This window comes from Anastrepha ludens, chromosome 6 (genome assembly GCF_028408465.1).
Source record: "Anastrepha ludens isolate Willacy chromosome 6, idAnaLude1.1, whole genome shotgun sequence".
In the NCBI taxonomy this organism is placed as follows: Eukaryota; Metazoa; Arthropoda; class Insecta; order Diptera; family Tephritidae; genus Anastrepha; species Anastrepha ludens.
Window position 1 is genome coordinate 13729380 of NC_071502.1, and position 14489 is coordinate 13743868.

At 36.1% G+C, this 14489-nt stretch overlaps 2 protein-coding genes across 4 annotated transcripts in view; both read left to right on the forward strand.

The window, feature by feature from the left end:
- Positions 1 to 2000: 2000 nt before the first annotated feature.
- LOC128865989 (uncharacterized) lies at positions 2001 to 3714 on the forward strand. Its single transcript, XM_054106439.1, has 3 exons — positions 2001 to 2824; positions 2883 to 3059; positions 3115 to 3714. The coding sequence occupies exons 1-3, from the start codon at positions 2192 to 2194 to the stop codon at positions 3598 to 3600; spliced, it is 1296 nt and encodes a 431-aa protein (XP_053962414.1). The 5' UTR covers positions 2001 to 2191; the 3' UTR covers positions 3601 to 3714.
- An 891-nt stretch (positions 3715 to 4605) lies between these two features.
- The window catches only part of LOC128868476 (coronin-1C-A), a 61871-nt gene continuing 51987 nt past the window's right edge, over positions 4606 to 14489 (forward strand). For 2 of the 3 annotated variants that reach the window (XM_054110600.1, XM_054110602.1), the window contains exon 1: positions 4606 to 4911. The gene's annotated coding sequence lies outside the window, so the exon portion shown is untranslated. The remainder of the gene's footprint in view (positions 4912 to 14489) is intronic. The other variant, XM_054110601.1, reaches the window with a different exon arrangement.

Consider the following 14489-nt stretch of genomic DNA (forward strand, 5'->3'; position numbering starts at 1 on the left):
TAAAAACCCAAACAGATTTCGTTAAAGTAATGTTAAATCTAGTAATTCATTGTAGGAATAAGCAAAATAAATTATTTTGACAAAATGGCGGCTTCTCAAACAAAAAAAATCGATTTTTGTCTAAAATGTCGGCCTTAAATTGTTAATAAAAAAAAAATATATTTATCAGTGAGAAATAATCTCCGATTAATTACTAAAAAATATATTTAAGAAGCTCGTGTTAAAATTTGAGACTTAGCCGTTTCCGAGTAATATTGGTCACCGATTTTGAAAACACCATTTCGAGAAAAACGCGTTTAAAGTTTGAAAAGCACTTTACAAGCACTCTGAAACGACTTTTCAAATTTGCCTTTTCAAATTTGCCTGTCGAAAATATTCACCCGATATTAAATTTTCTGTGTGTATTCTTAAATAAAGGGTGGTTAAGTTTCAAGGGCCGGTGTTTATTTTGAATAAAATACAATTTTTGTAGGAAATTATTGTCATTTCTCTTTATTATGATAATATTGGTATAGCTCAATTACGTATGGAACAAAATATCGGCCAAATGGCCGCCATGGCCTCGGCGGCACACCTCCATCCGATGGTCTGAATTTTCGATGACGCTGAGGCATGTTTGAGGTTCTATGCCGCACCAAACAGTCACTCTTTGTGGGTGCATTGGTTTTTCGGCAATGACTCTTGGATTATCATTCGCCTAAATGCGACAATTCTGCTTATTGACGAATCCACTGAGGTGAAAATGTGCCTCATCCCTGAAGATGATTTTCTTCACGAAGTGCGCGATATGCATTTTGATTTGAACGCCCGTTTTCATAATAAGCCTGAATAACTTTAACGCGTTGCTCGATTGTGTATCTTTCCATGGTTCAAATTGAGTTAGTCTGAAATTGAAAAATGTCAAATGAAATGCAGAAAAAAACTTGACGTTTAGGTGTGGTTCACATTCAACATCGGCCCTTAAAATTTTACCGCCCTTTATATGTACCTAAAAACTATTAAAAAACTATTTTTGAAAATTCTAACTGTATGTTACCCCTTAATGCAAACTATTCAAGTCTTTCTTGTGCTTCTCTTTAAAATTTTAATTATTTTTCATTTACAATGGATATTAACTGCCATTTTTCGGCAATGTTGTCATCGAAAATTCCCCGAATCCGCTCCAATTATAGGAATTAAGTCTAGTGGTCAATCTGCATTAGTTGCACAAGTTGTTAATCCCGATTAACGCCTCCGTCTGTCTAGGCTATTAGACAATTAAACCATTATATTATATTTAGTTATCATCTCCGTCATCGTATGAGTTTTCAAACCGATCTCGTTGCGTCGTTACTTCGCAATTTTACGTATACTATTTTGTTTTTGTAAATCCAACGAAAACGGCTAATCGCCAAGTCCTTATTACAACTCAAAAAAATATTTAAGGTATATATGTATGTACAGGGTCCTGCACTCCATAGTCAATGCAATAGGTGGTCATATCGAGCAAAAGTAAAGTGATTCTTAATATTGTAAATATTTTCACACATTTTTTTACGTTAAATTGAATAAAAGTAGTTTTCCAAACTAAATTTATGGAATTTTTAATTGGTTACACTTCGAGTGCCTGTAGATAATAATAAACAAATCGCTAGGTGTGTTAGTTTTTGTAAGACTGATACAAATGATTTAATTAGTTCTAATTAACCTGCAAGAATTTAATTCTGTAAACCCTAAATAAATAAATAAGAATTTTTAACAATTTTATTTGGTTGGGAATAATTAAAATCTATTGATCAAAATAAACGCTCATAAATTTGTTATATCATAACCAAATTGATCGCTATGAATTTGACAGTTTGAATATTTCAATATGAAATCTAATTAATCTCAGTGACGCCTGGTATTTTAGATACTGGGTTATTTACATCGATTTGAAAAAGCGATGCTGGTATTGGGTTTTTGCTGCTGCAGCTAACTGACAGTTTCACCAAAATGGTGGCAGCACAGTTGAACGCAATTGCGATTAGTGGTGGTTATGATTGGTGTGACTGGTATTATAGTTGTTATTGGTTGTTTGGCAACAGTCAACGAAAAGGAAAGAAGAAAACGAAAGTTGGTGGAAACAATACATGATTTTTTTCCGCTTTGGTGTTGAGGCCGATGAATCTGAAGATTTTTTTTAGGGTGGAGTGAAAACTTTTTGTGAACAATGAAATCGAAGCGCTACAAAAGTGAACCGCAAGCAGAAGATGCTAGTAGGACTTTGCTTGCCTTTGAAAATGGTGATAATGAAGCCGCGGAGTTCAATGAAAGCGCCGAAAACTGTGAGCTGCAGTCGCCACAAGCCCAAACACGATGGACACCAGAGTGTACGCGAGTTATGTTACAGTTACGCTTTGAGCGCCAACTGGAATTTCAACAACGAATACGCCAAAAAAAGGAACTTTGGTCTGAGATTGCTACTGAAATGAGGCGACAAGGATTATGTGATTTTTCGTTAACAGCAGAGGTTTGCGATCTAAAATATCGCAACATGTTACAGACATACAAGAAGAATCGAATAAAAGAAGATAGTGGAATGCAGTCGCTGATAGCGTGGGAATATTATGAACTCTTTAAGGATGCGCTGACTGCGGTTGATGAACTGGATGCTGCTCAAGAGGGACAAGAACGTGTTGTGCCATCATTGTTGTGTGAGTCAGTGTGTGAAGCCGGAAACGAGGATGAAACATGGCCAGCAGCCAATGAATTAGATTGCAATCAAACGACAGTGGAATTATCTTTGAATGCGCCACAGGAATCATTAGAAATAGAAGCGGAGGAGGTCAAATCTGTTACAAATGTGGGTAATTTAGTATTAGTGAAAAAGATTAAATATATAATAAATATGTAATTTCTAGATTAAGCCTGCAGCTGTCAGCAGCCGAAAGAGAAGTAGAAGGTGCGCCATGAAAAACGAATCGGTGAGTCCACCACCGGTAGGTCAAATCACTTTAAGTGTACCTACTGCAGAAGAAGCAACGATTACAGAAAATTCGAAGCAGGAAAGCTTTTCACACGCTCCCCTAAATGAAACGGTAATAAATAAAAAAATAGCTCCACTATCTCAATAAACATAGTATATTATTTTAGCCACTGCAACTGCTCAACCCAAGGTCATGTAATTCTGCGCGCCCTCAACGAAAGCGTGCCTGTCCGTCCTTTATTGCAACAATACCACACACAGTAACTATAGAAGCTGGATCTGTGGGGATAGATGCTCAAAACGAATCCACTTTGACCGCCATACCAAACGAGCCAATTATTTCATCAACCTCCGCTGCAACAATACCAATTCCAGCAATAATGCAAGCACCAACAATACAACCACAACCGCCACAGATTGCAGCACCTCTAAGCCAAACGCCAGTTACCATAGTTCATCCAAATCATTTGCAAGCTATACCAACTGGTTTAGCACCTTCGGAAATGCGTGAATGTCAGGTGTTTGGCGAAAGTATTGGACTGCAATTGGCGCATGTAAGAGAGCCGCATGTGCGAGCGATGTTGCAATTTAAAATACAAGAACTACTTTACTTGGCGAAAACTGGTAAACTTCTAGAAACTGTTCGCGTTTGAAACTTCATTTTGGCAATGATGAGAGACCTTTCTATAACTAATTCTAGATATTCTTCGTGCTTTTAGGTATAATGTATTTCTAAGTGATGTCTGAAATTAAATTACATTAAAATTTAAAAATGTAAAAATAATTTTCATAAGGTTCAATTGGGAAAAGAAGATGGTACTTACAAAACTAGACTTAAAAATTTCACCCATGAGAGCAGGGGTCACTCTTCCAAAACTATGCGAGCTTATACGAGGTCAAGGATTCTTACTTCATCGCTATGCTCAAGATTTGTTACGTAGTTATGTTACAACAACAGTAAAATTCTGGATTTGTTATATTCAAGGCGCGTTCATTAAAGGTGGTGGCACTAGACCAACAACACTGTGCTGTACGTTTGATTGTCAAAGCAAAGTACTGAGAAACTAGAAAACAAGTAATGAATTCGCCTTGTTTCATTCTGAGCTGATAGCCACATGGACACGGCGAAAGAAAAAAAAAACAAATCAGCTGATTCGCCTTGGTTATATTATGAAAATTTGATTTTAATGATATTTCGACAGCTATTCTATGAACAAAAAATAATACTTGTCAAAAAAATATGTATACCAGCGTTGAACGGTATGAACCCACACAACTATTTTTCAGAAATGAAGGTGATTATAACGAAAGCGAAACTTTCAAACCAATACTAAACTTGCATTGACTTTATGACGCTTTGTTAAGAATATTTTTTTGGTTATACGGCGCGGCGGTACAGTTTTTCTATGGTACTGTTTTTGTTGTATAATAAGCCAGAACCGCGCTTCAGAAAAAAAATGCAAAGATAAGAATTTTTAATTATCCCTAGTCCATGATTACGTTGCGTTCAGTCCAATGTAATCAGAGTCTTACTTTATACCTTTGCTTATACTTATACCTTTATACTTTCTGGCATCACCACAAAATTTTGACGTTTTTTTATCTTATGTCATTCTGACATTTTGGTGGAATGGTGAAAAATCGTTTCGTGTTTACATCGGAAAGTTGAATTTTTGTCAGTCTACCGGAATTCGTCGCCACATAATTTTTAATACGTCGGCAGTCGGCAGTTTTCTTCATTCGTTCTTGTTGGATTTTCTTCTTTCCCCTTAAAATTTTTTTTAAAGTTTTCAATTCTTTCAAAACAAAAATTTTCCGCGAATAAAATTTTCACGCCACGCTTTATTGAAAGCAGAAAAGCGGTTCAAATTTATCAGGTTAAGCCGAAAGCTTTTTTGTGCGCGTCCTTGTTTGTGTGAAAGGAAAATTGAAATAGAAAGAATCCAAGTGAATCTTAAAGAAAAGTGAGTGAGTGTGAGATGCTGAGCGGCAATTTGTCCAGCTCGTCAACATCAATTTATGTGTATTCGAATTTATTTTATATTGTTTTTTGAATTGAATTCGTCTGAGTCAAGCTCAAAGTGTTGACGTGATTTGCTCTGCTATCGGTAACGTTTGTGTGGTCAAATCAAGTTTAAACACAAAAAATTGCAAAAATAATAAATTGTAATCTAATAGGACGAGGAAGTAGCAAGCGGATTGGTAGTCAAGCCGCAGGAATATCATAAAATTATGACAGTTTTATTTTTATTTTTTTAATTTTTCACATTTCGTTTTTACGCAAACCGCTCAACGTACATACATATATGCGCGTTTATGTGTGCAACTTGCCGCCGAACTTGTGTGCGTGCGGAATTTGCACATTGTCGGCACTGTAAGTACGTGTGTGCAAGCAGAGCGACTAGCACAATAAATGCTATGTTGCTGAGTGCCTCTCATTCGCCATACGTACACGCGAGAGTGTGTTATCTGAGTCCAACACCCAAAAAAGGGAATAAAAATGTTGCTGCTGCCGTCGATTGCTGCTACGCTGACCCCCGCACTGTTTGTAGCACCCTTGCGGTCGTAGTTTGTTGGGCCAGCGACACAAACATTGATAGAGCGATTGAGCATTTTTGTTTGTTTTATTAAATTACTGTAAACGCATTGCATTTCATAAATATGCCAAGTTTTGTTTAGAAATCGAAGTCTCAAAAGCTAAACAATATTTAAATGTTTGCGTGAAAATGCGTAAAAGCATTTAAATAATTATTTTCGATTTAATTAACATCCGACGAAGATACAGTATGCAACAAGTCGTTAGAATGTAGAGAGTGAGAGCGTCTCTCCGGCCAAGGACATTTGTAAAGAGTTTCCTTTGGATATTTTTGTATGAAAAGCATCGATATTATTAGCGGAGAAGAAGAACGCTTTGTGTGTGCCAGGGATGTTAAAAAGAAATCGGTTTCTCAAAAAAAAAAAAAAAAAACTACTGATGTTGCAAAAACTATTTTTTTTTATTTGCTTAAAGTACATTCACATATCGATGGTTTTCGAGAAAAGTGACATAATTCAAAAATACAAAATACTGAGTTGGGTCAGTTTTCTAGATAAGTGACGCGCCAATTCGATCACCTGACAAAACGACACTAACGCCATCTCAGAATTGCTTCAAGTTTCGCTTATGACGCTTTTCCAGATAAAAATATATAAACTCTGTAGTTGATTTTTGCTTGTAACGGCAAAACTCCGAATTTTGAGTTGTGTCGCTTTTCTCGAAAACCATCGATATGCAGTGATTAGCAATAAATCCACAAAATGAATCTACCCGTTTACATATGGCAGATTAACTGCAAAATTGACAATTAGCTGCCCAGACTGTTTTGAAAGGTCTTTTTTCACACAAATTGGTTTGGTGGAATAGTTTAGTGTTTTCGGTTTGTTTATTTATTAATAAGCAATAGTTAATTTCCTTGCGCTGCGCAATTTGGAGAAATTCGTAAACGACGTCTACTGATGTTGCAAAAAATTATGGCAATAAAAAATAATGGCGCATGCGACTATAAGCAAAACAACAGGCCAAAGGGTCTATGGGCGCAGGCTTTTTTCTGTAATTTACCCGTATAATTAATAATATATAACAATTTTAATTATGTCTACAAACATCTTCTCTTTGCCGCCATCCGTTTTATTAAGTTTTTACTTTTGCATTTCTCCTTACATTTGTAATAATAATTATCGATAAATACAAAACAAAATACACAGAGTTGTACAGCACAGACTATATTTATAATTTGAGATTATTTTATAATCTCGGATTTCGGGAACGACATTTTGTATGAATTGAGATTTTTTTAATTACGGATGAGGGACTTAGCTCGAAAAAGAAAATACTCTATAGGGTTGTCCAAACAGCGGTGTTATTTTGATATTCAAAGTAAATGCTATTTTTTAATATGAATGATCGGATGTTTATTTCATTATAAAGAGGGCGGGTATGCCGTTAATAGTGGAAAATAACATCAGGCAAATTACCACCACGACCGCGCTTACAGGACAATATCCTTTTCATGAAATTTTCCATAACCGAATTGCAAAGTGGCTGCCTTATGTCCTCAATAGCCTCACGAATTCCATCTTTGAGGTCTTGAATCGACCCTGGGTTGTTGGCGTAGACCTTCTCTTTCACGTGACCCCAAAGAAAAAAGTCACAAGATGTAAAACCACAAGATCTCGGTGGCCCATTATGATCGGCTCTTCGACAGATAACGCGGTCCGGAAACTTTTCCCGTAAAAGATGAATGGTTTTGTTGCTTGTGTGGCACGTAGCGCCGTCTTGTTGAAAATGAACGTTGTTCAGATCAATACCATCCAATTCTGGCCATAAAAAATCGTTATTCATCTCTCGATAGCGTCATCCATTCACCAATAACACCTGTTATTGGAAAATGTACAGCACTCCGACACAATTAAGTCCATTGTACTGCACTCGGATTCCTTTTTAATTTTCTTTAAATCTACCCCACCTCCGAAGAAATCTGAGTAGATCTTGTGATGCCAAGGAGCCAAGGTGGTCGCTTCTTAACACATCAGTGCCAAAGACCTCAAGACTGATTCGAGCAAAGGCGAGGCAGACGCACAGGAAGTAGTCCGCCGTCTCATCATCCTCTTCACAAGCTGAGCAGAGTACACTCTCTGAGATGCCCACCTCTTCCTAGTGCTTCGTCCACAGAAATTGGCCCGTGACCAGTCCAACCAACTGTCTGCAGTCCCTTCTGCTTAATGACAGGAGGATTTGCGACAGCCGGTCGGACATGCAGCACTTGAAAGGTAAAATAAATTTAGTTCATATGCTTCAAAAGTGTCACATTCCAACAAATTTTAGCAATTTGCTTCTAAGAATGTCAAATTTCAATGAGAATGTAAACAAACAAAGAAGGCAACAACAAAGAAGCAGGGCACTTCTAACTTTCAATCAGCAGATCGCAAGAAAAAACAAATCAGCTGCTAGAGCGAACTCACCTTCTGCAGATTCGCCTTGATCACACTCTTGCAGCAAATGAGCGATATGAACTGTAAACGGTTTGAAACCTAAATAAAAAACCACGATTAATCACAAGCAATTTTTTTTTTAATGATGAAGAATTTTTGTGAAAATAACAAGTTTTAATTAAAATCATAAAAATAAATAAATAATTCGCGTGCACACTTCTGTTTTCTATTTGGCCGAATTCTTCCTCCTATTTGTGGTGGTGCGTCTTGATGTTGTTCCAATGGAGGGACGGACCTAAAGTTTTTAAGGGACCCACGTAAAGAACGGTCCTCGCACTTTTCCAAATTTACCTCTTTCCCTGTTTTTTTTTTTAAATAAAAATCTCATTCCTCAACCCCAAAAACTTATCCTTTCCATCCTTACTCCCGCACAGTAGACAGCGCATTATTTGCATTGTGGCTGCTAACACAAGCAAAGACAAACAGTTAAACATTGCATCAGTGGCGCCAGCAAGAGGGCAATAGCGCAGACACATCAAATTTAGCGAAGCCCTCAACCGTCTGTGCGATCCTTCTGGCAGAAAAATGGGAAACACAGATGGCGCTGCAAGCAGTAAGAAGGCTTTGTTCCTAAGCAACGACAGGTGGGCATTTCCACCATTTGGGACTGGTAGCGACAGGCTAATTACCTACCCTGTTAGAAATCAAACAGATTATATGGAAGGCCCATGCTTCTGAGAGGAGTGAATAAGGAAAACAAGTTTTAAGCTGACTCCGAACGGCAAATGGTTTCTTATGAGAAGCTTTTTCATGGTAGAAATACGCTCGGAGGTTTGCCATTGCCTGCCGAGGGGGTGATTGCTTTTAGAAAAAACTGTCTCTATCATTTGATGTTCATGCACGGAGGCTCCAAGCTACGCACTGCCGAATGGCAGTCCCGCACCATCCCATTTGGCTGCGGTAAATGTAAAACGAGAATGTAGCATTTTTTTTTTGCTAAACCATTGAATATTTTTTTATGTTCCTCTGCGAGTGCGATGAGTACAAAAACATCCATGTGTAGAAACCAGTTTTGGGAAGCTTGGATCTAAAACAAATAATTCAATTTCAGATTTTTTTTTTTAATTCCCGCCACTTGTTTTTTACGCCATCTTCGTCATCGAAACATATTCATAAAATAAAAATAATATCTAAATATTTGTGAACGAGTTGAAAAGTATCGACTATTTTCTCATGACTACTAGACGCGGCTCATCACTACACTTGGCATTTTTGTTCACATAAAAAAACTGGTGCGCCAGCGGGTAAACGAACCGTCAATCAGTTGGTGCGCCCCACATCTCGCCACACGCACCAATAGGCGAAATGTTCATATTTACACATGCATACATACGTGCATATACATACATACACATGTATGGGTCTGTATGTGCAATGAAGTTGTGTGGCAGCGAACAGTAGTCGACATGCAAATGTAGCAAATAATAACTACCAAAGTCATTAAGCCAGCAGAAATGTGTAGCAAAAGAAAACAAAAAAATTGGAAAAATTAATGAAAACAACAACAAAAATCATGTAAAACAAGGGTTAACATCAAATGGCTAAGCAAGTGTGAAAACAAATCGACAACGTGACCTCCAACTGTGAAAGAGAGCGGCAAGAAATCGCGTTGAACAACACTTTTTTTGTGCTATTGCGCATGCGCGCAAGCGTATGGTCACGGCAATAGCCGTCTCCACATAGATATCCGCGAATGTTAAATTGCTTGTGCTATACGTCTACACTAATATATGTATGTGCATATGCCTCTATATATAAAATATGTATTTTGGCTGGTTGATGCCCCCACGCACAGTACCAAAGAACGACATACTGAGGCCGACGACGTTAACTGCTTTTCTATATAAGGCATAAGGAGTAAAGCCGGACTAACGAAAAACAATGCCATTTTAATTATTTTTTTTTTTTTATATTTATAGAGTATTATAAAATAACTATGCCTATTATTGAACTAACGAAATATAAAAAAAAAATATTTAACTTATATATTGGCGCATATTGAGAAATATTAATTAAATACAAAATTAAAAAAAATATATACATATGTATATAAATTAAAAATTAAATAAAAGGGTATTACCTGCTTTCATTTTAAGTAAAATTTTTTATTTATTTAACTATACAAAAGTTAAAATATGAATAAAAGTCCGAGCAATGGCCAACTGCTGAGAACGGCGATTTTGAGATGTCCTCGGTGACGCCTTGGTCGGTTTGGATTTGGCCTTTTTAGATTAGAAAGAGCATCACCAGTCGAAAATCTTTCGTACAAACGCTTAACGGTGTTCTTAGAAGGCGCACTTTTCACATTATTTTATTTTTTATACGCACGTTGAGTTTTCACAATTGACTTCTTTTGTTGAATGTAAATTTCAACAATTTGGGAGCGCTCGCGTGGCGTGTACTGTTCCATGGTAAAAATCTGCTTGGACTGACGCTTCCAACGCGGTATGTCATTAAGCGATTTGACGTTTCTGTCAAAAGATACAGGGTTGTCAGATGGGTCCGTCGAATATTGGCAACCCTCTACTATAACCAGCGGTGATAGTTCGAGCAAACCTCCAGAGCAGCTGTAACTAATTTTCGTATTGCTTCCGTAATGCCCACGCACGCCAGGCAATGTAGTTGCAGAGCTTGCAGCATTGTTGATAAGACTGTGCTCGAGAAGCTGGCTAGGTTATTGCTGATCAGATCATCATAGTGTACATACATACATCTCAGTATTCTCGGGAGTTGACACATACATATGCACATTTCGCGAAAACTACGGTAATACAAATATCTCAGCAATTCATTCGCAGATTTCCTATGTGCCCAACAAACAAGCACCAAATTAGCACACTTTAAAAATGTATTCGTATGTACGTAAAAGAGAACAAACTAATTTATAAGCCAACGCGCAAAAACCACAATGAATAGAAAAAACTCAAATTTTATTTAAAATTAGAAATAGAGTGCCACTTTCACTTGTCGCACAGCAAGCTGGCTGACTGACTGGCTGGCTGTCCAGGCAAACAAGGAGGTGGGCCGTAAGCAGCGTAGCTATTGCAGGCATCACGCACGCACGCAAGAAACAAAAAAAAACATGGATGCAACCAATGTGACGCAGGCGGCAAGCAAGCATTCATGCGCAGACTAACCATAGCCAAGGCAGCCACTGGCGCAGTCAAGCTCCGAAAAGCCAAAATGAAACCACAGCAAAAGCGCCGAAGCAGTAATATCTGAAATGTGATTTAGCAACGCAATGCCTCAACGCCTTAAGCAACTTGTCAACTTGCGACAACACGATCGACCACCAGCCAGTTAGCTGGCCAGCCATTCAGATAGACTGTTAGCTCCCTTATATATGTATGTACAAATGTTTGTATGTACATACATACATACATAAATACATATGAATCTAGCTAAAGATAGCTGGCTTGCTAAGTTGGACAGCTAACAGACACATGGACTAACGGACGGACGGACAGAACGAGTGTACATTCGTGTAGCAAAGTGTTTCAGAGACAACCAGGCAGACAGTTGGTTGGTATTTTTGTCACCCGTTGCAAAAATTATTTCAAAAAGTTGTATAAATGCAATAATCATTAGCACACTGTAGTTAGCTACACACACACGCACTCATACGCCAATAAGAACAAAAAAATTATATTGTAGCAAACGGAGGAGTAAAAATTATCAACTCATGAGTATGTTCATATGCCCCTACATACATACATACATACATACGTATCTATCTAGCATGCGTTGAAGACGAATGCGTCATCCATATCGGCGGCACAGCAGCCACAACAGTAACAGTAGCAGCAAAAACTGTAAAACATATTGCAAGCACTGGCGTCGTCATTATCGGCGCATTGGCATTGCTCATCATTACAGAGTTGCCGTTCGTAGTCGCCATCAGCAAGCCTTTGATTGCATATCGGCTACTGTTGTATGGCAAACTCCGAGTTAACATACGTACATACCTACATACGTACGTATATACATACATATATTTAGCTGGTGTGAGATATTCCATTGCGTTGCTTGCTGCATCCTTTGCCTGCTAGCGTCTTGGGCTACATAACTTGCTATCTGTACATACAAACATACATACATATATATGTACATACATGCATAATACACACACATTCATACATAAATAGGCACATGCATACACTCGGACATACATACATATATACATATGTATATATTGAGTTCTGTATTTTCCGCTTCTTATGTTCGCGTGCAGGTTTTAATGAGTTTTTCACAATTTGTATTTTCCTAAAATTTTTTCTATATATTGCCCGTATGTACATACTTATGTAACTGTTTTCCTTTCTTAATGTATAATTCGCACATTGCTGCTAATAAATATCCACATCTGTGTTCAAAATAATAGCAGCGCGACATATTGCAAAGTTTTCACTATTTATTCAGTTCTTATTTAATTTCTTATATTTTTTATGCAAATATAGCCTGTACTGCAACAAAAACCATATAATTTCAAGTATGAAAAATTGATTTTATTTTATTAATATATATATTTTTTTTATTTTATATATATGTATATTAGGCCGGGTCGATTTGTGAAGAGGCAAAAAAATCGCCCATTGCTCTGTGAAAATCATATTCTAGGGACCAAAATAAGAAACTTTGCCGAAGGAACCATACCTCTAAAACGAATTCTGATGTCCCCCAATTTGGGTCGCACTTTTTAGTTTCTTTTCTATAACTCACTTAAATTAATTTTTTCATTTACATATGTTCTGACTAAATAAATTTCTTAAGAGAACAAATAGATATTATTATAAATAAATAATAAATATTCTTTTAAATAAATAAAAATAAAGAAAAAACATAGCCATTTAGCTTATTTTTTCATGTAAAGGCCAAAAGTGGTGATATTTTGAAATTGGGGGACATCAGAATTCATTTTAGAGGTATGGTTCCTTCGGCAAAGTTTCTTATTTTGATCCCTAGAATAAGATTTTCACAGAGCAATGAGCGAGTTTTAAATCGACCCGCCCTAATGTACATACATATATATATATATTTTAATTTTTTCTTTTTTAAGTGGGGCGAACGCTATTAGGAAAAACTATTTTTTTTGTTCTAATTGTTTTTGTCAATTTTGTTATTTTTTTTATTTTTTTTTTTATATGCTTTTTTAAATATTTTTTCTATTTTTCTATTTTTTTTGTTCTATTTTGTTTTTGTTTCTATTTTGCCTTCCTTTCTATTTTTTTTTAATTTTTATTTTTAATTTATTTTTTCTATTGTTTTTTTTTTCTTATTTTTATATATATTTTTTTTATATATTTTTTTAATTATTTACTAATTTTTTTTTATTTTATAATTGGCGATTGCACCCTTTTTGAGTGTTTGGAGGACCTACAGTTTTACGGCCAACTCCCAACGGACAAATGGTTTTTTATTAGGAGCTTTTTTATGGCAGAAATACACTCGGAGTTTTTCCATTGCCCGCCGAGGGGCGAACGCTATTAGGGAAAACAATATTTTTTTTGGTCTATTTTCTGTTTTTTCTATTTCGTTTTGTTTTGTTTTTCTATATTTTTTTTTGTCTATTTTCTGTTTTTTCTATTTCGTTTTGTTTTGTTTTTCAATTTTTTTTTTTTGTCTATTTTCTGTTTTTTCTATTTCGTTTTGTTTTGTTTTTCTATTTTTTTTTTTTGTCTATTTTCTTTTTCTAATTTTGTTTTTCTATTTTGTTTTTTTTTCTCTTATTTTTGTTTTTTTCTATTTTTTTCTATTTTGTTTTCTTTTTTTTCATTTGTGTTTTCTACTTTTTTTTCTATTTTTTTTTTTTCTATTTTTGTTTTCTATTTTGTTTTTTTTGTTTCTATGTTTTATTTTTTTTCTATCATTTGATGTTTCATGCACGGAGATTCAAACTTACGCACTTCCGTATGATAGTCACGCATCAACCCATTCGGCTACGGTGGCCCAGTTTATTGAATATTGGTACAATAAATTAAAGGGGGTTGTTGTTGTTGTAGCCGCATAAACATTTGCCTTACATATACGGGGAGTGCTGCTGGAGTGACAGTCCTTGGCCGGATATAAATCCGGGTCGTTTCGGTAACGTAGAACCAACTGTCGTGGAAACGATTCGAGGAGGCTTAAAAATTGCGGTGATTTTTGATTTTTTCTGGCGGTTTTGTACTTTTCTCTACATGGAAGAAAATGCATAAACAATTAACACAAATAATTATCAAATCCAACGCGAATTTTGAGCCACTTTAAGCAGGCACTTTTTGCCAAAATTTAATGGATTACAAAACTGCATACTCGAAATTTTTTGAAACTTTAATTTGTATGGTTTTTTTATAAAAGGTGATCAATTTAGAGGTATGGGATTTTAAATTGAAATAAAACAACGAAAATTCACATTGATTGGGCCAACTTTATTATTTTTGTGTAGAACCACTCATGACATTTATTTTTTAAAGACAATCTCTTTCAAATGTTTGCTGCAACTGCGCCGTAATTCGGCCATCCGTAAACACCA